The following is a 27,536-nucleotide window of genomic DNA, read 5'->3' on the forward strand; positions in this document are numbered from 1 at the left end:
TTTATTCATAAAACAAATTTTTATTAAACTATTCAAGTATCATCGGAGAAGAAAATCAAAATGCAATGCCTCTGATTAAAATGTACAATATTTGGGATAGTTTATCCTCTCTCCAAGTTTTGTTCCTGCAAGATACTTCTCAAATTTGGCATCCAACTCTTTGCTCTGTTCCTCGGTAAAAAGACTCTTCCAGTCCCCAACTTCCCCTTGGGAAAAAAAGGAAACAAAATAGATTTGAATAGTTTGCATTATTGCTGCCACTATATACTTCAAATGTAAAATATGTTAATGGTAGGATTGGGATTAAACTGAATACAATGGTCCCTCAAGATACAATATTTTCAACATACAATTGTCTTTTCTGACCCATCGTAAATGGACCCAACATACAATGTCTCAGACTCAGATCCAACCAATCAAGACCACTTCCCTGGTAAAATAGCTGTATTAGTTGCTAGTATGTAAGGATCTGCCTTAGTTATCTGCTTATTTTCCTTAAATCTTCATTTTCTGTTATTTTGGATGACATTTTGGGGCTTTGGAACCGATTACTAAAGTTACAATCCTTTCAACATACAATGGTCATCCTGGAACCAATTAATACTGTAACTTGAGGGACCACTGTACAGTAAAATTCCTTACAGGTGCCAGATTATCAAATGATTCTAGTTACTGAATGATTATAAAATAATCTAATGTCACTTCTAAAGGATTATCTGATTTTGAGTAAATAGTGTTGTTCCACAAAAGAACAATACTTAATATGTTACCATACAGGAAATCTATATTGCTGAGAATTCTCTCTAGTTAAGGTGAGACGTGATAAAAATGCACAATTCAGGGTCATAAATGATTTGTTTTAAAGCTTCTTTGCTTAGTTAGACAAGTACTCTACCATTAGGCAGATAAATATGACCACAGGGTCAATAGCAGTGATGACTTTGCTTACTTAGCTGGCGCCAAAGACGTTAACAAATACAACAGTGCCTAGTAGTACTGTCCACAAAACTACAAAGGAGGAGTCAAATTATTAATGGACCCAAAGTGGGCAAATTATATTTAAAAATAAAATACTCAAAAGCAGGTTCTAGTACCTTCCTTAGGTTCTCCATTAACAGGTTCAGTCCAAATGCAATTATGTATATGTAAATAGCCTATAGTTATAGGCACCAGCCTAAAAATATTGAGGCAGATCATTTTCTAATTACTCTTCTTACCCTTTTATGACATTAAAAAAAGCCCTGTTTCTAGGAGAGAGTATCTTCATGAGTATGGCATTGGAAGGCTGCTTAACTCTGTATTAGGAAAACGTATGGCCTCTTGGCACTACCATACTGTCTCTGTGTACTGATCTCAGTCTTGAGCATTATTACTATAAATGCATTTTATGCCACATTTTTAGAGGTGGTATGGATGCAGCCTTCTGAACATACACTTTGGGCTGTGGGAACTGAACCAAATGTGTGCCACATAGGATAGGAGATTTTATCAGCAGATATGATAAAATTTTATCTCACACGTGGTATGAATTTAGGCTAAGAAAGACCCAAAAAGCAAAATAAAGACACAATCTATAGAAGTTTTAAAGAGTAACTAAACATTTATAATAATTTTTTATATGTTTTCCCTAATCCCCTAAATAAAATTTTTCCAATATATTTTATTTATTAATTTCCTGTTTTTACTATAATTTTATAACCCTAAAGCGCACCATTCAGTGTGCGCTTAAAGAGGACCTTTCATCAATATAATTTTATTTAAATGACCCCCCTACCTAATAGTCCGGCATCCACTGATGTTCCCCCTTTTTTTTTTTTTTCAAATCGACCCCCGAATCTTGAAATAACAGCCTTTCTCTTCTGCTGCAGCGTCTGTCAATCAGACGCTTTTTTGTAGGGGGCGTTGCTCAAGTCTTTTCTTTGCTATTCTCCTTGGCTGAGAGCGCAGCCAATCGCAGCGCTCTCTCTCAGCCAGGGAGAAGGAGCTCAAGTTCTCGCGAGAATCGCGAGAACTTGAGCTTCCTAACATCCGGTTCCAGCGCCATCTTGGATTCCCCTGACGAGGATCGCGGCGGGTGAGGAAGCAGCGCAACGAGCGGCAGGGTAAGTATTAGAATATACCCCTAGACATCGAGCAAAAGGGGTATATTCTAATACTTACCCTGCCGCTCGTTGCGCTGCTTCCTCACCCGCCGCGATCCTCGTCAGGGGAATCCAAGATGGCGCTGGAACCGGATGTTAGGAAGCTCAAGTTCTCGCGATTCTCGCGAGAACTTGAGCTCCTTCTCCCTGGCTGAGAGAGGAGCGCTGCGATTGGCTGCGCTCTCAGCCAAGGAGAATAGCAAAGAAAAGACTTGAGCAACGCCCCCTACAAAAAAGCGTCTGATTGACAGACGCTGCAGCAGAAGAAAAAGGCTGTTATTTCAAGATTCGGGGGTCGATTTGAAAAAAAAAAAAAAGGGGGAACATCAGTGGATGCCGGACTATTAGGTAGGGGGGTCATTTAAATAAAATTATATTGATGAAAGGTCCTCTTTAAAACTCTGTTCTCCCTACACCACTGACTGCTCAGCAGTGCATGGAGTACGGAGTACTCATTTTATGGATGGGCCGCTGCAGCGTAGGGAGTACGAGCAGGAGTACTCATTGCTGCTTCTGCACGTGCTCCCCGGACAATTACTAACTCTTGGCATAGTACATAGGTACCCTGTACCTATATACTATGCCAGGAGGATTAGCTGAGCGGAGCAGGCTTCTGCTTGCTGCGCTAAGCTAAGACAACTGCTCCGCTCAGCTAATCCTGGCATAGTATATGGGACCCCAAGAGTTAGTAATTGTCCAGGGAGCACGGGCAGGAGCAGCAATATGCGCTCCTGCCCATACACCCTGCACTGCTGCTGCTCATGCATAAAATGAGTACTCCGTACACTGCCGAGCAATCAGCAGTGTAGGGGGAACATTGTTTTAAGCACACACTCAATGGTATGCTGATATAAAAGTACAGTAAAAACAGAAAATTAATAAAGTATATTAGAAAAAAAATATTTAGGGGATTAGGGACAACATATTAAAAATTATTATAAAAGTTTAGTTACTCTTTAACTACTTACCTTTCCGGAAGAAAACATCTCCAAGTTTCCCATGTGTATCACCAGAGTTTTCTTTCATGGACTTAAAAGTAGATTTTTCTTCAACTTTCTGGATTTGCTCATCAGTCAGATTTAACCCATAGAAGTCACTAATTTTTCTCAGTTCTGCAGGGAGATCCTTTAAGAAAAGCAGTACAATGCTTTTAGAAAATGTAATTGAATAAAAAGAGCACTTAATAAAATACTCCTTTATTACAGGGACCATTATTACATTATTACAGATCATTATTCACACCACTGGAAATTAAAAAAACATGGGCCATGACCACTGTAGCCTTGTGGTTTGGGTAAGAAGTGCTTCCAGGGGCAAACTGGCCCTAGACCCTACAAGGGGGCGCTTGAACCTGCTTCATGGCTGCCGGCTGATCTGACGCACCTGTCCAATGGTTCCAAATGCACTCCTGAACTCAACTGTATCACTGTTCTCAGTACAGTGATACAATTGAATACTGTGGTGAGGGAGGAAGCATTTTGTGCAGCACTGTGGTACTTGGTTCTACTGGGATGGTATTTTGTGCTTCACTACAGTATTGTGAGCCCCCCTACTTCTGTTGTGCCAGCCTACTTGTGTTGCCCCACATTCTATCAGTATGAAGTTATTTCCAATGAAATGTTCATTAATAATCAATCAACACAGTTTAGACAAACGTTCACACTTTTGAAGTTGGAGTTGAGCCTAAAGGCAGCCATACACATTAGTCATTAGACAGAAAGGTTCTCAGAAAGATCTTTCATACAGTATATCGACCAATTTAATTTAACATGTATGGTCAGTCTGAACAACTGTAACGGCCAATATGGACTAAAATGTGTATGGCTGTGTGTACAAGATGATTGTATGTTCAACCATCAACAAACTTCTACCTAATGCATTGGGCCACCATAAAGCAAATAGACGTGTATTGCTTTACTCTTCCCATTTAGGCCTCATGCACATAATATGCTACATGCCCTCTTGCAATAGATGCCCCATAGAGTGCCATGCACAGGGCATGACTTCTTGAGGAGAACACCTCTGTAGATACAGCATCCAATGGATCATGCCCCTTTCTTATGTCAAAATTCCTACAAAATGCAACAGAAATAACCTATGTATGCCCATATAAAACCTTTTAATGGCTAACCGAATAGATGATAAAAAAAAAAAACAGCAGAGTTTTCAAGGCCACTTAGGCATCTTCATCAGGCACGGTATATCAATATCAGAAGATTCACATATTTATACACAAAAGGTCATAGGAACAGTGTGGTAAATGAGGTAAGTGATATAAAACAAAACTATCAATATAAGAAGAGACTGGAGCAGTTCACAGATAAGGAGTGTGAACGTTTCTGTGCCCTTTGGTTGAGATATTGCTCATGATTTTGATGCCCCTGCCAGGTCTGAGGTGTACATTCCTTCTACATCACTTAATTGGATTGTCTCGCTTGCACAAATGGCATTTATCATGTAGACAAAATTAATACAGGGGTGGCCATGCTTGCATCAGCCTTTGTGCACTCCCCGTGTCCTGACAGCCAGGGAGGCTTGCTCCTTTTCCTACAGTGTGCAAGCACAGTCACTGGATTGGAGGGTGGTTATAATACCTGGATACAGGCAGGGTACAATGCAATAAAAAATGAATCAAACCAGGCAATATGCACAATCACAATACATTAGCAAGTGCCTTGTAATAACTTTTTCTAAGTGTTAAATGCCATTTGCTGAAGTGAGACAATCCCTTTAAGAAATGTGTTCCTCAGACCAAGTGGGGGTCATCACAACCATAGACCAAATCTCAAGCAGAACATAAAACCTTTCACATTCCTTATATACAGTGTCGGACTGGGGTACCTAGGGACCACCAGTAAAATGTATTTTGGGGGCCCACTGTACAGCTACATTCAAATAGAATAAATAATCTAACAAGTTTTTTATATGAACATAAGCTGGTTGAGGTGCTGTACATTGAATATATGCATGTAGTGTACTAAATCTAATGTGTTATGTGCCACTTGTGCAGGGGGTGGGAGACTAGGGGCCCACCTTGCTCAGGGGCCCACCGAGGAATTCCCCTGTACCCCTGTGGGCCAGTCAGAGCCTGCTTATATATAAACTACAACAGTTTCCTCCTCTCTTCATATTGATAGTAATATCTTACATCACATGTCTCATGTACCACACTGTTACTATGTCCTCTTTTGTGTAAATATGTGACTCTTCTGTAGTGATGAGCAGCAGGGGCTATATTCGAATTCGCAATATTTCACAAATATTCGTCATATATTCGCAAATTCGAGATTATTTTCTTGATTGTGAAAAATCAGCAATGTAATATTCGCGTAATGCACACAAAATACAGGCGTGGGTCACTTTTGCTACATTTTCCAAGCAGCTAGAAGTTTCCCGAGACTGTAGAAAATGGTTGGCACGGCAGAACATTAAAAATGGCTTTATATGCAGTTAAAGTGATCCAATATATTAGCGATTGCGCTAATTGGGACGAATGATGCGAATATTTTGGCGCAATACGTGAAACTTCACATTTTAGCAGGGCTGAATGTATTTATGGACAGCAGAACCTATCACACTATGTATGTATGATTATATACATATACACACACACACACACACACACACACTATCTAACTATCTATCTAATGTAGTGTGGAAAGCAGAGAGCACAGCAATCTCTCTCAGAACTTTAAAAAACTGTAGAAAATGGCTGCTGGGGAGGTTCTTATATAGTAAGGGGTGGGCAACTTTCCTATTGGTTGCTAGGGATGTTGCTAAGCTCAGACAAATACATTGCAGCCTTTTCATTGGCCCACAAGCAAGAAGGGAGGTTACTGATTAAAAATTATAGAATACAGTATTCGAAATTACAAATATATATCACTATATTCTAAATTAATATTAATCGCGAGTATAGGCACTTCGAGAATTCGCGATTAATATTCGTGATTCGAATTTTCGCGCCCAACATTACTCTTCTGGTGTCTTATACCATGCCTGATGAAGAGTAGTCTCAAAAAGCTTGCTTTTAGTTACCATTTATTAGTTAGCCATTAAAAAGGTATCAATCTACTGACTAACATGGTACACAGGTTTTCTTTCCATATGAAACCATAGACATCTAAAAGATACTGTAAGGGTCCATTCACACGTCCTGTTTTTTTTCATCCTGAAAAACGGTCCGTTTTTTGCGGATCCGTTGCTCCTGAAAATGTTTCCGTATGTCATCCGTTTTTTGCGGATCCGCAAAAAACGGAAACATGTATACATTTCAATAATCAAATAAAGTTGTTTGGATTTCTTTGAAAAAAAATTGAAAAAAATAAAAATAAAAAATTTGTTATGTGTTTCCAGGAACGGAATCCGCAAAAAACGGATGACATACGGAATGACATCCGAATGTCATCCGTTTTTTGCGGATCCATTGACTTTGTATTGTACCAGGATCCGATTTTTCAGGACAAGAATAGGACATGTTTTATATTTAAACGGACATGCGGAACGGAACAACGGAAACGGACAGCACACATTGTGCTGTCCGATTTTTTCCAGGACCCATTGAAAATGAATGGGTCCAGATCTGGTCCTGATCTGTTCCTGAAAAAACGGAACAGATCAGGAAAGAAAAAACGGACGTGTGAATGGACCCTAAAGGACACAGGCAGCACAAACAGAACCCCATTATAGCTCTACAGTATATCAAATGAAGCTGTAATATAGTTGTCTGCATGAGACATAGTCCATTCCATGGAAAATATATGAAAAAATAAAAAATACCACATTTGATATAAAAAAGATTTTGATGTTCTTTACAACTATATTTTGATCAAAAAATATCTGTGTCCACCCACCACAGCAAGGTAATACATTTAGCAGAGTCTACTCTTCCTCCAATTGGATGCCTATGGCACACAGAGGTAACAATTGTAGCAACACAGTATATGTCTGGGGTCTGCTCTCCTGAAATTACATGCCTACTGGCAGAAAGATAGGGATTAAACAGGAGTAGGTTCCAGCCTGGATTGAGGTCACTTTGCTGTGGTCGGTGGGAGCAGATACTTTTTGATCAAAATATATTTGCTAATAACCTCATATTCATCATAACAAATTTGGTATGATTTCTATATAGATTTCGCATTTAGTGCTTTGAGAGTGCTTCTGTTCTGTGTCTCCCTCTTTAATTATTACCATGTGCATCTCCTTATTTATTTATCATATGATGAGTTTATAATTATGTTGTTTTTTTTTTTTTCATTCCGTATTTGGGAAAGAAAAGCTTTTGTAAAAACTGCATTAAATTTTACAATATGAATTTGTTCTACATAAGTGGCATATTCAACAGTGATTGTACCGCATTACTACAATTTTACAATGTGACCTTTCCATTAGCTCTTATTTCTAATAGTGTTGAATATTCGAATCAAGAATTTTAACCGTGAATATCGCCACTAAGAGAATTTGCGAAGATTTAAAATATAGTGCTATATATTCGTATTCGCGAATATTCTAGATTTTTTTTTCATCTGAACCCATGATCCCTGCCTGCTTCTTTCTTGTGGGCCAATAAGAAGGCAGCAATGTTTTCTTTAGCTTAGCAACATCCCTAGCAACCAATAGGAAAGTTGCCTACCCCTTACTCTATAAGAACCTTCCCAGCAGCCATTTTCTGCAGTTCTGAGAGAGACAGCAGTGTCATTACTGTGCTCTATGCTTTGCTGTGTCATTACATTAGACAGATATTATATATATATATATTATATACACACAGTACAGACCAAAAGTTTGTACACACCTTCTCATTCAAAGAGTTTTCTTTATTTTCATGACTATGAAAATTGTAGATTCACACTGAAGGCATCAAAACTTTGAATTAACACATGTGGAATTATATACATAAGGCCTCTTTCACACTTGCGTTGTCCTGATCCGGCGTGTACTCCACTTGCCGGAATTACACGCCGGATCCGGAAAAACGCAAGTGTACTGAAAGCATTTGAAGACGGATCCGTCTTCAAAATGCTTTCAGTGTTACTATGGCAGCCAGGACGCAATTAAAGTCCTGGTTGCCATAGTAGGAGCTGGGAGTGGGGGAGCGGTATACTTACAGTCCGCACGGCTCCCGGGGCGCTCCAGAGTGACGTCAGAGCGCCCCATGCGCGTGGGGTGCCCTGACGTCACTCTGGAGCGCCCCCGGGAGCCGCACGGACGGTAAGTATGCTGCTCCCCCGCTCCCCGCTACACTTTACCATGGCTGTCAGGACTTTAGCGTCTTGGCAGCCATGGTAACCATTCAGAAAAAGCTAAACGTCGGATCCGGCAATGCGTCGAAACGACGTTTAGCTTAAGGCCGAATCCGGATCAATGCCTTGCGGCAAGTCTTCCGGATTTTTGGCCGGAGCAAAAAGCGCAGCATGCTGCGGTATTTTCTCCGGCCAAAAAACTTTCCGTTCCAGAACTGAAGACATCCTGATGCATCCTGAACGGATTTCACTCCATTCAGAATGCATTAGGATAAAACTGATCAGGATTCTTCCGGCATAGAGCCCCGACGACGGAACTCTATGCCGGAAGAAAAGAACGCAGGTGTGAAAGAGCCCTAACAAAAAAGTGTGAAACAACTGAAAATATGTTATATTCTAGGTTCTTCAAAGTAACCACCTTTTGCTTTGATTACTGCTTTGCACACTCTTGGCATTCTCTTGATGAGCTTCAAGAGGTAGTCACCTGAAATGGTTTTCACTTCACAGGTGTGCCCTGTCAGGTTTAATAAGTGGGATTTCTTGCCTTATGAATGGGGTTGGGACCATCAGTTGCGTTGTGGAGAAGTCAGGTGGATACACAGCTGATAGTCCTACTGAATAGACTGTTAGAATTTGTATTATGGCAAGAAAAAAGCAGCCAAGTAAAGAAAAACGAGTGGGCATCATTACTTTAAGAAATGAAGGTCAGTTAGTCTGAAAAATTGTGAAAACTTTGAAAGTGTCCCCAAGTGCAGTCACAAAAACCATCAAGCACTACAAAGAAACTGGCTCACATGCGGACCGCCCCAGGAAAGGAAGACCAAGAGTCACCTCTGCTGCAGAAGATAAGTTCATCCGAGTCACCAGCCTTAGAAATCACAGGTTAACAGCAGCTCAGATTAGAGACCAGGTCAATGCCACACACAGTTCTAGCAGCAGACACATCTCAAGAACAACTGTTAAGAGGAGACTGTGTGAATCAGGCCTTCATGGTAGAATATCTGCTAGGAAACCACTGCTAAGGACAGGCAACAAGCAGAAGAGACTTGTTTGGGCTAAAGAACACAAGGAATGGACATTAGACCAGTGGAAATCTGTGCTTTGGTCTGATGAGTCCAAATTTGAGATCTTTGGTTCCAACCACCGTGTCTTTGTGCGACGCAGAAAAGGTGAATGGATGGACTCTACATGCCTGGTTCCCACCGTGAAGCATGGAGGAGGAGGTGTGATGGTGTGGGGGTGCTTTGCTGGTGACACTGTTGGGGATTTATTCAAAATTGAAGGCATACTGAACCAGCATGGCTACCAAAGCATCTTGCATCAGTTTACCCTTCAAGCATCGGCCGCTGCCACAGCCCCTCCCTAAGGACCACGGCTTGGAAGGGGTTAAATGGCTGAAATCGGTGCTAGCACCGATGTCGGCCGTTTCTATCCCACTGCCGCTCTGCCACCCTGAAAGGAAGGGGGGGGGCTGCCATCTTGAAAAGGGGGGGCAGGGGTGCTGCAGGCTCTGCATCTTGAAAAGGGGGGGGAGTGTTGTGTGCGGGGGGGGGACATTAACCCTTCAAGCATCGGGCCGCAGATGGTTAGCCCCTTCAATACAGGGGTCCCTAAGGTCCATGGCATGGAAGGGGTTAAACAGTTCTTTGAAGCAGAGTGTCAGCGCCATGTCCTGATTGGTCGGCACGATGTTGTGGGCGGCGCGGCCGTGTGTGGAGCCCTGTGTCCTGATTGGTTGCCCCGCCGTGCATGCCCAGTGCAAAACTGGTGACACACACACGGACACAGAGCACTCACACTGCGCTTTTATTATATAGGATATAGACTGTGTATAAAAGTACTTTACTCACCGCTTTCATATCTTCAAATGTAAGTACCAGTATATTCCCATCATCAATATGCTTTTCCCAGCCCAGAGTATAGTCAAAGTACGATCCATAAATTACTAAGGCAAAGAGCAAACAAACAATAAGTCATCCTGTAGTAAAAGAGATGACCCAGCAGCACTGTGTATAGCATTCAGAGCAAAGGCCATTAGAATTACATGAACAATGTATCAGGATGCCAAAAAGTTTCCTGTAAACTTACTTGTGCTCACTTAATATTGCACTGCTATAGATGAAGGCAGGCTTACATTTTTTCAGAAAGACATTCTTTACATTCTTTTAGCAATAGGGGCTATACGAGATTAACAAATAGTCTGAATAAGCAACAGTGGCACACTTGTCATTGGACTATGTCTGCTATTGCAGCTCGGGCGCACATGGCTTATCTTTAATGCCAACCACAGCTGTCTCAGGAAATGTACACTTTCTACTTATATCTATTCTCAAAAAATTCCTATAGATCAGGGGAAGCTGAGCAATTTTTATGTAGAAAAATTCTGTAAAACTTGAAATCTATGGATTGAAATCTCTGGAGATCTTGATGGCCTGAGTATGCAGATTGCTGTCAGTCATTGAGTAAAAGTAGTGTTGGGCGTGAATATTCGAATCGCTAATTTTAAATCACGAATATCGCCACTTTGAGAATTAGCAAAGATTTAGAATATAGTGCTATATATTTGTATTTGCGAATATTCTAGATTTTCTTTCATCTGAACCCATGATCCCTCCCTGCTTCTTGCTTGTGGGCCAATGAGAAGGCTGCAATGTCTTTGTCTGAGCTTAGCAACATCCCTAGCAACCAATAGGAAAGTTGCCCACCCCTTACTATATAAGAACCTCCCCAGCAGCCCTTGTATGCAGTATTTTGCAGTTCTGAGAGAGACCGCAGTGTCATTGCTGTGCTCTGTGCTTTCCACTCATTACATTAGATAGATAGTTAGATAGCTTATATATATATATATATATATATATAATACAGATAGTTAGTGGGAGATAGTCAGTGTAGGTTAGATAGTGATATAGTGTAGCTGACCATACATACATGCTGCAGACATAGCGCTGTGATGTACCAAGTTCACAACAATACTTAGTGCACCAATCAGTAATATGTAGTCAGACCTGCTAAAATGTGAATTTGCACGTATTGCGTCAAAATATTCGCATCATTAGTGCCGATTTGCACAATCGCGAATATATTGGAGCACTCTATCTGCATATAAAGCTATTGTAATGTTCTGCCGTGCCAACCGTTTCCTCCAGTCTCAGGAAACTTCTAGCAGCTTGAAAAATGTAGCAAATATACGGTTGTCTGAATGAGCCCTAAGGCTAGTTTACAGCTATCAGTGACAGCTATCTCTGTATACACTTTTACGCAGGTAATGCTATCATGTGCGGAGAGTTGTTTACAGGGGAAGTCTTGAGGGGTTGTGTCATCTAAGACATTCCACCAATGTCAGATAGATACGCAGTGTCAGAATAGGATTCCTTGGGCCCACCAGAATAAATTATTCTCAGGGCCCAACCCCTATATCATCAATAAAGTCTAGGAGAGAGATTTATTAAACTGGTGTAATATAGAACTGGCTTAGTTGCCTATAGCAACTAATCAGATTCCACCTTTTACTTTCCCCCCCAAAAAATGAAAGATGAACTCTTATTGGTTGTTATTGGCAATTAAGCCTGTTTTCCTTTACACCAGTTTTGATAACAACCCCACCCCACCCCCCCACCCCCCGCGGGTTTTCAATCAAACAATTAAACCCTAGTGCCAAATGATTAGCTCCAAATGGGATTTTGCTCCTGGACCTTTGGGGCTAAAATATGACTTATGAGATTTGGCCCACTGAAGGATTCTCCGGTACTCCAACTCTGTACGTGAACCAGACATGTGCGGAGTTCTCTGCATTCACATCTATGGGAGTTCCGAAAATAGCTGAGCAAGCTTACTCAGCTATTTTCAGAAGTACCATAGAAGTGAATGTAGAGCACACCTTGTATGCACGGCCACCTCCCAATTCACCTCTGTAGGACTTCTGTAAATAGTCAAGACATCACTCGGCTATTTCCAGAACTCCCATAGAAGTGATTGGAGGGCGGCCACACTTGTACGGTTCTACCTGACATTGTTGGTATACCCTAGCAGTATGCCACCAATGTCTCAAATGAGGCAACCCCTTTAAGTTAAACAAAGCAGAGATATTAATGTATAAATTACAAGTTTTACTGAATATTTATCCACAAAACCATATATTAATCTGCTCAGCTCCTCCTGCTCTATAACATGGTGCCAGCAGATTGTACTGCATTTTGTGGGGACAGGTCCTCTTTAAAAACTTTTAGACAGGCAGTCTGTAGATGAACTGGTGTTATCATACAGCCTGAGCCCCTGTATTAATTCTGGCTGACTTAAAAGGGGTTATCCAAGAATTTTAAAAAATCAAATACTTAAAGGGAACCTGTTACCTGGATTTTAGGTACAGAGCTGAGGACATAGGCTGCTAGATCGCCGCTAGCAAATCCACAATATCCAGTCCCCGTAGCTCTCTGTGCTTTTATTGTGTCAAAAAACTACTTTATATATATGTAAATGAACCTTAGATGGGTCCATGCTTCAGAGAGGAGTCCAGCGTTCTCTGACTCTGAGCCCAGCCATGCCCACTGTGAAGGAGCCCAGCACCGCCCCCCATCCTCCGAATCTCCTCCTTGCTCCCGGACGTGCGTTTTAGGCACTTCCAAGTATTATTTCAATATAAAAAGTGCCTACAGATCCAGCCGAGCTAAATTTGATGGTTAACCCGTTAAGCAAAGAATGGCAAGGGAAAGATAATGTATTATCAGAGTCAAGTTTAGCTCGGCTACATCTGTATATACAGTATGTAGTCACATAATACAAACATTGTTAAATTACCATCTCCACTTATAAAAGCCTTGAAAAACAAGTCCCAAGAGCTGAATGTAGGAAGCACAGGATTGTTGTTTGAGAAGTGGTAATAAGAGACGACTGCATCTTTAGGGTTCCGAAGAATTATCAGGATCTGTAATAAAAACATTGTCATTTAAAAAATAAAAAATTATTCAGTAATAATGGCAGGTAATTTTAGAGGCCATTTTTAAAACTGCTAGACAAAGTCATGTATTATGATTTATTACCTTTTAAAAGCAGTATTTGGGTCAGTATGTAACATTTCTTAAAGGAACACTACTGTCAAAAGGGATATATTCAGGATAAATAATGTTTAAAAATGTCTGGCAGGTTCTTTGGCACTACTGTTAACCTAAAAATTAAATGTTCTTCTGTAGCAGTCAATACAGAACAACAAGATTTCCTAATTAGGATGATAATACACTATCAGCTTAACGCTGCTATGAGGGGAAGATGCTAGCTGCATGCTTTTTCTCATTATAATAATAGGTGGAGTACTGGAGTGATTGGCAGCTCTATTGTTCTCTTAAATGGTTGATATTTTATGTATTCCTTTTTCTTATATAGCACCAACATAGATAACAAAGATAACACCTGGGAGCCTTCTCCATCTTGGAGACAATTTCTTTTAGGATGGTGAATAAAGTGTCACAGACTTATGCCTCGTTCACTCGTCAGTGTTTTGATCAGTGATTTCCATCAGTGATTGTGAGCCAAAATCAGGATTGTAGCCTCCACAGACATAAAGTATAAGGGAAAGATCTGCACCTGTTCTGTGTTTAGAGTCGCACCTGGTTTTGACTCAAAATCACTGATGGAAATAACTGACCAAAACACTGACGTGTGAATGAGGCATTAAAGGGAGTCTGTCACCTCGTTTTCGGTTATAGAGCTGTGGACATGCACGGCTAGATCGCCGCTAGCATGTCTGCAATATACCGAACCTTCCTTCCTTCGTACAGCCCCTTGGGCACCTTACAAGGCTCATTTACATATCTCTAAAATAATTTTTTTAAACAAAATAAAAGCACACAGCCCTATGGAACCGGTATATTTTGCGGACATGCTAGCGGCGATCTAGCCGTGCATGTCCGCAGCTCTATAACCGAAAACGAGGTGACAGAATCCCTTTAAAGACACTGGAGGTCATTTCTCAAACTGGTGTAAAGTAGAACTGGCTCAGTTGCCCATACCAACCAATCAGATTCCACCTTTTATTTTGGACAGCTCTTTTGGAAAATTAAATGAGAAATCTGGTTGGGTGCTATGGGAAACTAAGCCAGTTCTACTTTACACCAGGTTGATAAATGACTGCCACTGTTGATATGCTCTGAATTTGACACACTGTATGGCTGCAGGAAAGCAGGTTAGTGTGAATGTGGTGTCCTTGCTTACTCAGTGAGGGAGAAGCACACAGCATGGAACATGAATAAGAGGCAAAGTAATCTTTAAAATGTGTAGAAAAAAAAACCATATCTAAGAACCATCTTTCCTCCCAGGATTACCTGCGTAACTTGTTTGACTACTTCACTTAGCTGGATAGAACAGTACACGGCCAAACAATCAGGTTTTTGCATCTTGTTTTGGAACGGATCATAAAAAGGTAGAAAAAGTATAAAGAACAGTTTCTCCAAATTTTTGAAGACACTCCTGGTTTTGGCTTCCAAAACTGCATGCAGAAACCTGACCATGTGGCCTTACCCTTAGGTTGAGATCACATTGAGTTTTAGTTCTCCATACGGTTTTTCTTCCATTGTATACATGTAAATACCCAAAAACTTTCAGTTCTGGCGCATGAACTACCTGAGATGCAAAACAGTTAGTTATTCAAAGGTGTATACCTCTTAATAAATGTGGTACATCTGACGCCAGCAGAGACCCAGGTTGAGACCGGCATATTAAACCCGGTCTTAATAAATTGCACCCCTTGTTTCCTTTTTGGGAAAGCAAATTCAAGTGGTTGTGTGAGCTGCAGTGTATAAATTTTGAATAAAAGACACAGGCAATCCTATTAACTTTTGACCTTCACAAATTGTGTAATACATATACGTAATAGGACTCCTATAGTTACATAGTTTATACGGTTATAAAAAAAGACATAAGTCTATCAAGTTCAACCAAGGGATTTGTGGGGATGCGAATCCCAGAAGGAAGTGAGACTCAGATTTCTACACGTTTTCATATGCATTAATGTCAATTACTTTCAAGAATTCATCTAATCCCTTTTTAAAACTGTCCACTGTTCCTGCTGTGACCACGTCCTGAGGAAGTCTATTCCACAGTATTACGTTCATCTGGAATAGGCAGGTCACTGCTGAAACAAAGTTATAAAAGACCATAGGAAATCACAGAGTGACGGCACTGGAGCTGTGGGAGATTTAACAGGGGAGTATTGCTTGTTTTGTTATTTTATGCCATTTTCTTCTCTAGCCAAATTTTTTACAGTCTCAGAAAAACACCTTTAAATAAAACTTGCATGTAAAGAAATATATTTAACCAACTATATAGAAAATCTGATATACAGTATTTTTAAATGTTTTATAAAGCAACTAGCACTATACAATACAATCAGCTAGCATACCTTTGTCTTCTTTTCGATGAAAGTTTTCGGGATATTCTCATAAGTAAGATGTGACGCTAACACTCTTGGTGAAGGTTGTTGCTTCAGATACTTAAGAGAAAAATAAAATCAGCATTAGAGGAATTCCAAGCAGCATCATTCAAATGGTAATAAAGAGTGGCTACAGCATTGTTAGCCATCCAAAAGCTGACAGAAGAAGTGAAAATTGGGGGGGGGGGGGGGGGGTTATAAACCTACGTTCTTTGCCTATTTTGTAACAATATTGACTTTTGCAAAACGTCACCAGGGCATGGGAGGAAGGAGATGGGCTTCAGGCAAGAGACATGCTGCCTTACTAATTAGGCATGTGTGCCAGAAAAGTAGCGCAGATCCAGTATTACTCCTGGCTGGAGTATATTTTTGCACAGACAGCAGAAGACAAGACAAATTTAAAAAGAATTGTGTTCCCCTCAAAACCACAGCCCAGCGCTCCAGATTTCTCCTCAAGCAACATCTTGGTGTTCAAAACAAGCCCGACCCAAGGAAGAGTCATAAGAACCACCTTATACATGCACATCCACTCGAACATCTTGGTGTGCGTCATGGAATACTAAGCAAGAAGGATCGGACAAAAAATAAATAAAAGATCCATTGCCCATTGACTGGTTTTAGTGATGGATCCGTCTTGTTCATTTTGGACATAATACAACAGGATCCGTTCTGAACGGATGCATTTTTCGCTGACGGATTCAGCAAAAATGCAGATGTGAAAGTAGCCTAATACTGACTTGTAAAATTACAGTCTTTCGTATATTATCCCCATTTTGTCTAAGCCTTATGTTTTTGCCAGAAAGATCTCCAGCCATAAACATAAAACCTACAGTATCATATGGGCTCCAGTTACCCAATAAAGGGCAAAAAAAAAATGGACTTCTGGTCTCCACTGGGGTTTTGGGAATCCAAATACCCTTTATTCAACTGTATAGACCTGAACTTTCTATACAAACAGCCACCACAAAAAGAATGTATACTGTGAGATATGTGTATTTCAAATACCTATACACAGAACCTTCCGATGAAGGTATATATTGTGAAATCTTCCTAAAGTATACTGCTCACAAAAGGCTTAGGTGCAATGGGACAAATGAATTAATTCTGTATAGCATTTTATCAAAGTGGCTCATGCTTGATGATAAATTTAGCTTTTGTCTATGCTTGCTTCACCGATTGGTTAACTTACTATTTGGTGCACATTGGCGCATGTTAAAGGAGTTGTTCAGGAACACTGAGTTTTTAGCAAGTGCTCACAGCCTGCCTCTGTGAATAGAAGATTCATACTTACCTTCTGCTTGAGGCCACGTCATCTCTGAAGCCAGTCATTGGCTGCAGTGAAGCATGTGACCATGTCCATGCAGCCCTGGTAGAAAACAAACCAGGGAACAGAAAGTGGAGGCAGCATGGAGGACCAGAGCGAGGGTGAGCTGGTAACTATGAATCTTCTATTTATGGAGGCAGGCTGCAAGCACTTTGTAAAAGCTTGGTAAAAAGTAACCCCAGAGGACCACTTTAAGTCACACTTTTCCTGCTGAGTCATATCCCTTTTTTTGCTAAGTCACAAAAAGAGTCTAAGGCTACTTTCACACTTGCGCTTGATCGGATCCGTTCTGAACGGATCCGATCATATTAATGCAGACGGAGGCTCCGTTCAGTACGGATCCGTCTGCATTAATAACTTAGAAAAATTTCTGCATTAATAACTTAGAAAAAAGTGCGCAAGATGCCTGAGCGGATCCGTTCAGACTTTCAATGTAAAGTCAATGGGGGACGGATCCACTTGAAGATTGAGCCATATGGTGTCATCTTCAAGCGGATCCGTTCCCATTGACTTACATTGTAAGTCTGGACGGATCTGCACGCCTCTGCACGGCCAGGCGGACACCCGAACGCTGCAAGCAGCGTTCAGCTGTCCGCCTGGCCGTGCGGAGGCGAGCGGAGGCTGAACGCCGCCAGACTGATGCAGTCTGAGCGGATCCGCATCCATTCAGACTGCATCAGGGCTGGACGGAAGCGTTCTGCTCCGCTTGTGAGCTCCTTCAAACGGAGCTCACGAGCGGACAGCAGAACGCTAGTGTGAAAGTAGCCTAAAACATATAACTGTGGTGCTACTGCTCAGCATATGTAAATTTCCCCTAATGTGCACTGAGCAAAAGAGTTACTCAATACAGTAGGTCATTTGGCTGGAACAAGGGGCTTCTTATTTTGGAACTGAGCCAATTAGGTTTCTGTCTCTGTGTCCAATCCTAGAGCTAGGTGGGGGGATTTAAGTCAACTGTTCACTGTCATTGTGATTGCCTGCGATTGTGTTTGTCTTCTCTAGGCTCCGTACTGTGACCTCCTACAGACTTCTCTGGTTTCTTACTTCTGGCTTGTTTTCAGAATTATCCTTGTGGATGGTGACACCGCTTACACCTGCTCTCCATGAAATTGACTTGGCCAGTTTCTGAATTTAATGTCTCGTGTATTGCATTCAGTGTGTTTGTCCCTCTTGGTTTTGTGACCCTGTTTACTGACTCCTCTTTTACCTCACTAGTCAAACTGGAAGATCTGCTACTAGTGACCTGCAGCACTATTCTACTATCAAGCTCTGCAGATGTATCCTGGATCTCTAGCAGCCGAATTTTTTAAAAAAAGTTTGGTTTGGACCGCCATCGATTCGGGCCAAACCAAAGATGCTCCAATTGCCCTGAAAGTTGGTATATAACCCTCTCTAGCCTCCTAGGACTTTTTACAAAAATGTATCTCTTTTCATTCAGCTTTTATTAATATTTGCTTGGAAAGCGGCATAAGTGGCATGATGCAGGCAGCAGCAGTCGTACAGAACATGCTGGTAGTTAGGCAAACAGATAGCAACAGTGGCAAGATGGGCCACCACCAGTCCCGAAGCAGATCGGCCGGCACCACTCCTGTCAGTTCAATAATGGCTCCAATCCTACTTATCACAATCAACTACCTTATGTGTCACCACCAATTCCTCATAGATTGTAAGCTCTTGCAAGCAGGGCCCTGACTCCTAGTGTTTCAGTTGTATATTAGCCAGTTACTTTTGTTTTGTACATGAACCCTTTGAATTTGTAAAGCGCTGTGGAATATGGTGGCACTATATAAATAATTATTATAAAACCTAACTAGTATTTTTTGCCTAAAGTACATAAGACTTTAAAAGGCCCTCTGGGCAGACCCATATGTGCGGGGAGGGGCTCGGTAAGATGTCATGTTACATTACTTGAACTGGAATTTGCAACCTTTACTCAACAGTGTTCCATCATATTTGACAGACAGAAAAACAATCCTACATGACCTCAATCATTTTAACTGACAGGGAACATGCAGGCTGGCAACTGTTGATGTTGTCAGTCTATAAACCCATATACAGCATTCTGATGATATATGACTATGAGCTATAAGGACGCTTTTTGGATGGAGCTGGAAAAGAGAAGTCTTATACCAGTTACATATGTGAAGCCTTGGGGTTTGCTGGTATATGCATTGCACTGGCACTGCTATGGGTATGCCAGCGGCATCTACTTATTCAATTTTTTTATTTATTTTTGTCCATTTGGGAGAAGTGATATGTTTATCGGGCACGAAAGAACAGTTTAATGGATTAATGGCATATTTGAATGGGAATGATATAAACAGGCAGTTTACAGCTAACTTTGGAGGTGATTAAGTGGACTTTCTGGATGTAAAGATTTGAGTAGAAGGTAAACATCTAAATACCCATGGATATAGGAAACCAAAGTCAACTACAGTAATTCACTACTATAGTTATCAACCATTGCATATTTAGTAATCTGTACCCTATGGTCAATTTCTGAGATTGTGAAGGATCAATAGTGAATATGAATATTTGGATTGAAGAGTGAACCAACCCCCCCATAGTTAAATTTTGTAGGTGTAAGAACCTGAGGGATGAGGGGTATATATTATAATCTAATTAAGAACTAGCTACGTACTACTACTTCTAAAAGGTACGTAACCACTAGTGATGAGCAGCATAGGCAATATTCGAATTCGCAATGTTTCGAAAAATTTTGGCCGAATATTCACCATAATTTCGCAAATTCGAGAATTCGTGATCTCCAGTCATTTACTTGATTGCAAAAATTGGCAATGTAATATATTCGCAATTAGAATATTCACGATCAACACTAAGGGGTAGGCAACTTTCCTATTGGTTGCTAGGAATGTTGCTAAGTGACGATATTCGCGATCAGCACCATTTGCGAATACGAATCTATAGCACTATATTCTAAATATTCGCGAATTCTGGAAGTGGAGATATTCACAATTAAAATTTGTGATTCGAATATTCGCGCTCAACACTAGTAACCACAGTATAAATGTGGCCACTGCTCATTCTGCACACACATGCGATATGGTAAACATGTGAGTTTGGAACCAGTTCAGCATTTGGTAAATCAGTTCATTACGTGCCATTCTGATTTTGTAATAGATACCATCTTATGATCCTGCCAATCCTTGCCTTTTTAAAATATGAGATGTTTTAAATATATTTATGCATGGGATAGGCATAAGGCCATCCTTCATATAAGATAGGGCCAGGGGCTATCCATAGTATTCAGTATATTGGGCAGACTAGATGGGCCCAATGGTTCTTATCTGCCGACACATTCTATGTTTCTATATTTAGGTAATTTTGTAGTGTTTTGTATTGACGTTTTTATTTGTACACTGTACCTTTAAATGGGAATGCTGGATCCCATGAACAAGTGTTATACAACGCAAAACGGACGTCACCTTATACTGCTGATCACCTCCCTGAATTTACAACCTCTTGCACAATAATAAAGAACTGTGAATGAAGTGCCATTTATAATATTTCTTTATGTGGACTTTTGCTGAGGATCTTGACTCCTACTGAGCACTCATTGTCAGATTGTAAGCTTTCACAGGACTTTGCTGGTGAGCACTGAGCTCCTTATACAAGTAGACCCAAAGAAGTGGATGGTGTTGATCTTTCTGAAATATGACCTATGTTCATATGCTGTTCTCATGGCCCACATTGCTGAGAAAAGTAATGTTTTAATATATGAAAATGAGCGTCTAGGAGCAACAGGGGTGTTTTTGTCACAACTAGAGGCTTTGCCCTCTCTGCAACTGCTGCTTTTTCTCCACTCTGATTTACAGGGCCAGGCAGTGAAAACATCATAATGTCTGGCCCTGTCAAAGTGCAGAGGGCACAGCAATTACAGAGAGAGCTGAGCCTCTAGGTGTAACGGCAATGCCCCGTTGCTCCTATAGGCTCATTTGAATAGATTACAAATGACCTTTAAATGACAAAATAATCTTATTATAAAATAACTAACATCATATTTTTCTGGTTTGCCAAATTCAAGCATAGCTTGGTCTAGTGTAGGTTCTTTGTTGTGAAGCTCAAATAGCATTTGATGAAGTATCTTTATTGACCAGTTTGTTCCTGAAACACAATAAAACAAAAATTATTTAGATATTTTTCAAGTCAGCATACTAACATGGAATTCCCTATATAAAATAAATGATGCAATGTACAAAGAATTTCCTATAATTGTGCTGGAGAGAAAGAGAGAATTAAAGACAAAGCAAATTTATCAAAAAAACATGCAACTTTTGGTAAATTGAATGCAAATCACAGTAAGCCCCTTGATTATAAATCCCCCCATGCTGATTACATAACTGGCCCAATTCATAAAAATATACTTCAAAAATGAAAGAATAGACTATAAAATGCTCTCTGCATGAACATTTTATCAACAGATAAGGATGGTTTTGCAATTTTTTTTTATACAGTTTTTTGTGCCTTTTTTTTTTTCAGATGTTTTGTCATAGACGTCTTTATTAGAAAAAAATAAATATCACTCTGTGACTAAAAAATGCCAGCCACAAAAACACTTGTTAAAACTGTCAGAATTTCATGGCATTTTTTTTTTTTTAAGCCAAAAGGGTGTGGACGCACCATCACAATGCTTTCTTTGGAAGGAGTGGCAGAGTGTGAAAAAGAAAGAATTTTCTGGGAAACATCTACTCTTTTTCATCTATAATGGGACTGCACTTCTAATGACTGCTGTGACAACCTGACAAGTCAGATGAACAGGACTTACAATAGTAAGGCCTTAGGCATAGTTCACATGGCAATGTTGGTGATGAGAGATTTCCATTAGTGATCGTTAGCCAAAACCAGGAGTGGAGCCTACACAGAGATAAGGTGTAATGGAAAGATGTGTGCCTATTCTGGAGGGCATGAGCCTTCTGCACCAGTGCCACATCGGCCTTATTACCTTGATTTATTCCTCCCTGTATTCACTCTATTTGAGGGCCATGTGGTACTTACCTGTTCTGAGTTCAGGCAGGGGTCAGTTGTTTTAGCAGTTACTGTTTATTTCCAGGTGAATCAAGCCGAGTTCTGGACCCTTCTGACTGGACACCATTGTTGCCAGCAAAGCTCTGAAGAAACATTGGAGTAGTGCCCTCCTTCCAACCCAGAAGTCAACAAATGTGTTAGTGGGGTTGTTGCCCAGTTAATAAAATGGGTGGATAAGGTCAATTTGATATATATTGTATTTGCAATTACAGACTTGAGTCTTTATGACTATGCCTGCTGTAGAGGTCATTGGATTTTAATTAATTGGCTATTTATGATGTTTATTAGTACCATAAACCTTAAAGGGCTTGCCCCATAACTTATCTCCTATCTTAGTATCATATCCCAGTTACATATGTGAAGCCTTGGGCTTTTTGTTATCCCATAATGCTTTTTGTTTTGGTGCCCACTGGTATACCCAATGCACTGGCACTGGTATGGGTATGCCAGTGGCACCTACTTACCTACCTATTCATTATTTTTTTGGGCCATTCGGGAGGAGTGGTATGTTTATAGTGTGAACAATACTTTTTTAGACACATGTTACTGGACACAATTCAATGATGGCCGGCACAGAAGAATAGTTTAATGGATTTATGTCATATTTGAGTGTGAATGATATCAACGTGCAGTTTACAGCTAACTTTGGAGGTGAGGAAGTAGACTTTCTGGATATAAAGATTTGATTACCCAGGGATATAGGAAACCAACGTAAACTACAGTAACTTACTACTATTATAATAGTTACCAACCACCACATACTAAGAAATCCTAACCCTATGGTCAATTTCTGAGATTGTGAAGGATCAATAGTGATTATGAAGCCATGGATTTGATTGATAGGCTTAGGCAAAGGGGTTATGAGGAAAATATTATTTCTGAAGCTTTTGCATGTGCTATTAATCAGGATCGAACATTATTGGATTTTACCTAACTGGCTATTTATATAGTTTATTGGTAAACCTTAAAGGGCGTGCTCCATGACAACAGCTTATCCCCCATCTAGAGGTTAGGAGTTTTAAACGCCGGTCTTAATAAGCCCCTGCACTGGCGGTGGATTGCCGAAGCTATGTAGAGGCTCCGGCCTTTATGTAATTTTGGCGTATAACCGCCGATTCTAAATATAAGACAGCTTCCTTGCTGTCTTACATGTAGACCATTTTCTATGCCTAAACCAAACGTAGAAAATGATGAATGAGATGGGCCTGCTGGCCTGTCCCCGACTATACCGCACGCGCTATTTTAGACCTGGCACCAGATATACACCACAAAAATGGCACACATATGTTCGTAAATGACCCCCTCAGTGTTTGATTTGTGAGATTCCAACTGCTGGGGCACCCACGATCACTAAAACAGGCGCCGGTGTTACCCCATTTGTATAAAGCAGCAGACATTCATAGCAAGTGGATGTGTCTGGTGCATGGTCACGTGAACAAGTCACGCAATCTGCTCCATTTTGCAGCCTATGGATGCGTAGGATGATGTTCAATGTTTACTCCACCTATACCTGGACAGCTGAGGGCCTTCCCTATGACAGCTGAAGAACAGTACAGTATGGGAATTATGTAAATTAGCCAACCCCTTTAAACTTTTCTTTTTTAGTTTCCACTCCTGATTTTAGCTTTAAAAACAGAAAACGCTTTAAAAAAAAACAGTACCAAATGAGTAAACAAGGCTTAAGGCCTTATGCACATGACCTTACTTGTACATATTAGGGATCCAAAATACAGCACCCTTGGAATGTTATGGGCCCATACTGTATACAACAGTATATATGTACTTTAATATGGAACCACTCTGAGCTCTTTACTCCTCAATTCCTTATACAGTAAATCCATAAGGACTAAAACTTGTGCCATGCTCTATCATGTGCCATATTCTGAAGGTATTTTCTCGCCTGGGTAGAATATGGTCACTCAAAGGCAAACAGAGTGCCTTGGGTCTGCTCAAGCACCATGTGCATAGCATTGCTGGATATACACAGCATTACATTGTGTTTTTATGTTTATGCATGAATAAAATTATACAATTCAAAAATTCATGTAAAATGTAACCACTGTATCATGTTTTTTATGGCAGCCGTTGAGGGCATTGTTTCTGATGTGCCACTTTTCTTATGGCGGCACTTCATAGCAGAATACAGTGTTGTGTGCTTTGCAATCTACGTGATGAGTCTTTAATTAACAGCCTCAGGCACTGGTCACTAATTGAAGACAAATAAAATCTAAGCTGATTAAAGCCTCATGCACAAGTCCATGAAACACGGACCGTGTGATACCGGCCTGGATTTCTTCTGAGTGCAGGAGCGCACAGCATCATTGGTCGCTATGACGCCGTGCGCTTCCTGCTGCCGCCGCAGTACAGTAGTACACTGGTATAGATCATACCAGTGTATCACTGTACTGCTGCGGCAGCAGGAAGCGCACAGCGTCATAGCAACCAATGATGCCGTGCGCTCCTGCACTCAGAAGAAATCCAGACTGGTATCACACGGTCCGTGTTTCACGGACATGTGCATGAGGCTTAACAGAGGGAGGGAACCGGAACCAATGCATTACTGTGGAATCCGGAGGTCGAACTAAGGCCCCAGGCTTGCCATAAGCACCTGCCTATAGGACCATCTTAGGGTACTTTTACACTTGCGTTGTTTGATTCCGGCAGGCAGTTCCGTTGACTGGACTGCCTGCCTGTATGCAAACGTATGTCATTTTTTCTGACTGATCAGGCATTTTTCAGACTTTTCAGGATCCTGATCAGTCTGAAAAATGCCTGTTCAGAAAAATGCATTGCAATACCGGATCAGTTTTTCCGGCAAAACGGATCCGGTATTTATTTATTTTTCACAAGGTCTGCGCATACCGGATCTGTCAATGCGGCAATTTGAATGCCAGATCCGGCACTAATACATTCCTATGGAAAAAAATGCGGGATCCGACTGCATGCTGCAGTATTATCTCCGTCCTGAAAAGTTAAAAAGACTGAACTGAAGACATCCTGAACAGATTGCTCTCCATTCAGAATGCATTAGGATAAAACTGATCAGTTATTTTCCGGTATTGAGCCCCTAGGACGGAACTCTATGCCGGAAAAGAAAAACGCTAGTGTGAAAGTACCCTATGAAGCGTGCCAAAATAGGTTGCCTGTTAACATAGGCCATAATGCTTTGAAATGCTATGTCATTCAAAAAAATTATAGGAGTGAGCTTCCCCCCTCCCTCAAAAAATAAAAAAGATAGAAAATACATTTTTTATAATTTTATTTTTCTACAACTGCAGTAGTCATGACCTGTAGAATAAAGTTGGTATTTTATTTTTTACCAAGTTAATTAGAAAGGAAAACAAACAAAACCATGGTGGAACTGTTGTTTTTTGTATTCTTCCTCCCAAAAAATATTACAAATAAAATCGCTAAATTATGTGTACCCCAAAATGCTACCAATAAAAAACTGCAACTTGTCTTACAAAAAAAGTCCTCATACGGCTAGATCGACTGAAAAATAAAAATATATTATGGCTCTCTGAATAAGGGCTCATGCACATGAGGCAAACCACGGATGTCATTCCTGTGCCGCCATTTGCGAAACGGAACAGGCCGCCCATAATAGAAATGCCTATTCTTGTCTGCAAAATGGACAAGAATAGGACATGTTCTATTTTCTTTTTTTGCGGGGCTACTGAACGGAGAAATGGATGTGAACAAAATAACGGTCATGTGCATGAGCCCTAACACACATACTGTACGTTAAAACAGACTTTTTTCATCCCCCCCAAAATAGTTTTTGCTAGGCCTCATGCACACGGCCATTGCTCGGCCATGCCTGTATTGCGACCCACAGACAGCACTGTCACCGGCCGTTTGTGCACCACATCACGGATGCGAACCCGTTCACTTGATCCATAAGGTGTGATGCTGAATGGAGGCACAGAACCCCAGGGATTTCTCTCTGTGCCTCCACACAGCAAAAAAAAATTAAAAATAAAAAATAGAGCATTTTCTATATTTTTTTTTGTGGTGCAGATGGATCACGGACCTATTCAAGTTGAATGGGTTTGGATCCGTCTGCGGTAGCTGCACTGATGTTTCCTGTGCATTGGGGACTGAAAATTGCGGTCCCCAATGCATGGAACGGCTGGGCAACAGCTGTGTTCATGAGGCCTTATACAAAAGTTCTAAAGCATAAAACACAAACACCTTACCTATTCGGTATCACTGTATTTATACCAACCTGTAGAATATAGTTAGCTTTTACGTTAGCTTGTTATGCTTGGTAAACGTTGAACAAAAAAAAAGAAAAAAAAAAAAAACGATGGTAAAATAGCACTTTATTGCATCCCTCCCCCCAAAAGATGAATTAATGCTAAACTGTATGCATCCCAAAATTATGATATTTAATCAATTAATCACAAAAAACAACCCCTGACACAGCTCTCAGTGGAAAAAAAAAGGAAGTTATTATATAGTATTAAGGGGTTAGAATGCTTTTTTTCCTCATACATGTATCACACATCTGAATTTTTTTAATAAAACACCACATGAAGGAGACCTAAGGCCTCTTTCACATAAGGCCTCTTTCACACGACCTTTTTTTTTTTTCTTCCGTTTACGGGCCTTTATTGCGTTCCGTATATGGAACCATTCATTTCAATGAAAAAAAAACACGAATGTACTCCATATGCATTCCGTATTTCCGTTCTGTCTAAAGAGAGAACATGTCCTATTATTGCCCACAAATCACGTTCCGTGGTTCCATTCAAGTCAATGGGTCCGCAAAAAACTAAAATAAAATATGGAACACATATGGAATGTATTCCGTATGTCTTCTATATCCGTTCCGTTTTTGCAGAACCATCTATTGAAAATGCTATGCCCAGCCGAATTTTTTCTATGTAATTACTGTATACTGTATATGCCATACGGAATAACGGAACAGAAATGGAAATCAGATCCGTGAAAAACAGACTGCAAAACACTGAAAAAGCCATACGGTCACGTGAAAGAGGCCTAAGGATGTTCTATGAATGGGAGCTAGATAAACATAGTGCTACCTCCTGGAAATTCACATAGTCCCTTCCCCCACTCACCACATTTAGGATATGTCACAATCAGTACATCATCTTCTCTTGCTTCAAAGGACTCCAGAGCCTGAAAAGTGGCCTCACTGCATAGGAGGCTGGGATATAAAATCCCTTTATAAGCAACTTGCAGTTCTTCAGGAGTCATGTTCTTCGCCTCCTCAACAGTCCTTTTCATTTCAGCCCGGAATTTTTCCAGGTTAGTTTTCTTTTGCTCCTCGGATCCTGCCATTTTTCTGCTGTATGTAAGGGATATGAAGTAAGTGCTTTCACGGACACTTCCTTTTT

The 27,536-nt window shown here is 40.6% G+C and overlaps 1 protein-coding gene across 1 annotated transcript; it reads right to left on the reverse strand.

Moving 5' to 3' along the window:
• Window positions 1-27,536, reverse strand: LOC122934484 (sulfotransferase 6B1-like). Its single transcript, XM_044289969.1, has 7 exons — window positions 27,258-27,536; window positions 21,143-21,252; window positions 15,774-15,863; window positions 13,178-13,304; window positions 10,234-10,328; window positions 3,110-3,266; window positions 1-206 (listed from the first exon to the last, which is right to left on the reverse strand). The coding sequence occupies exons 1-7, from the start codon at window positions 27,478-27,480 to the stop codon at window positions 76-78; spliced, it is 933 nt and encodes a 310-aa protein (XP_044145904.1). The 5' UTR covers window positions 27,481-27,536; the 3' UTR covers window positions 1-75.

This window comes from Bufo gargarizans, chromosome 4, assembly GCF_014858855.1.
Source record: "Bufo gargarizans isolate SCDJY-AF-19 chromosome 4, ASM1485885v1, whole genome shotgun sequence".
NCBI classification, from domain to species: domain Eukaryota; kingdom Metazoa; phylum Chordata; class Amphibia; order Anura; family Bufonidae; genus Bufo; species Bufo gargarizans.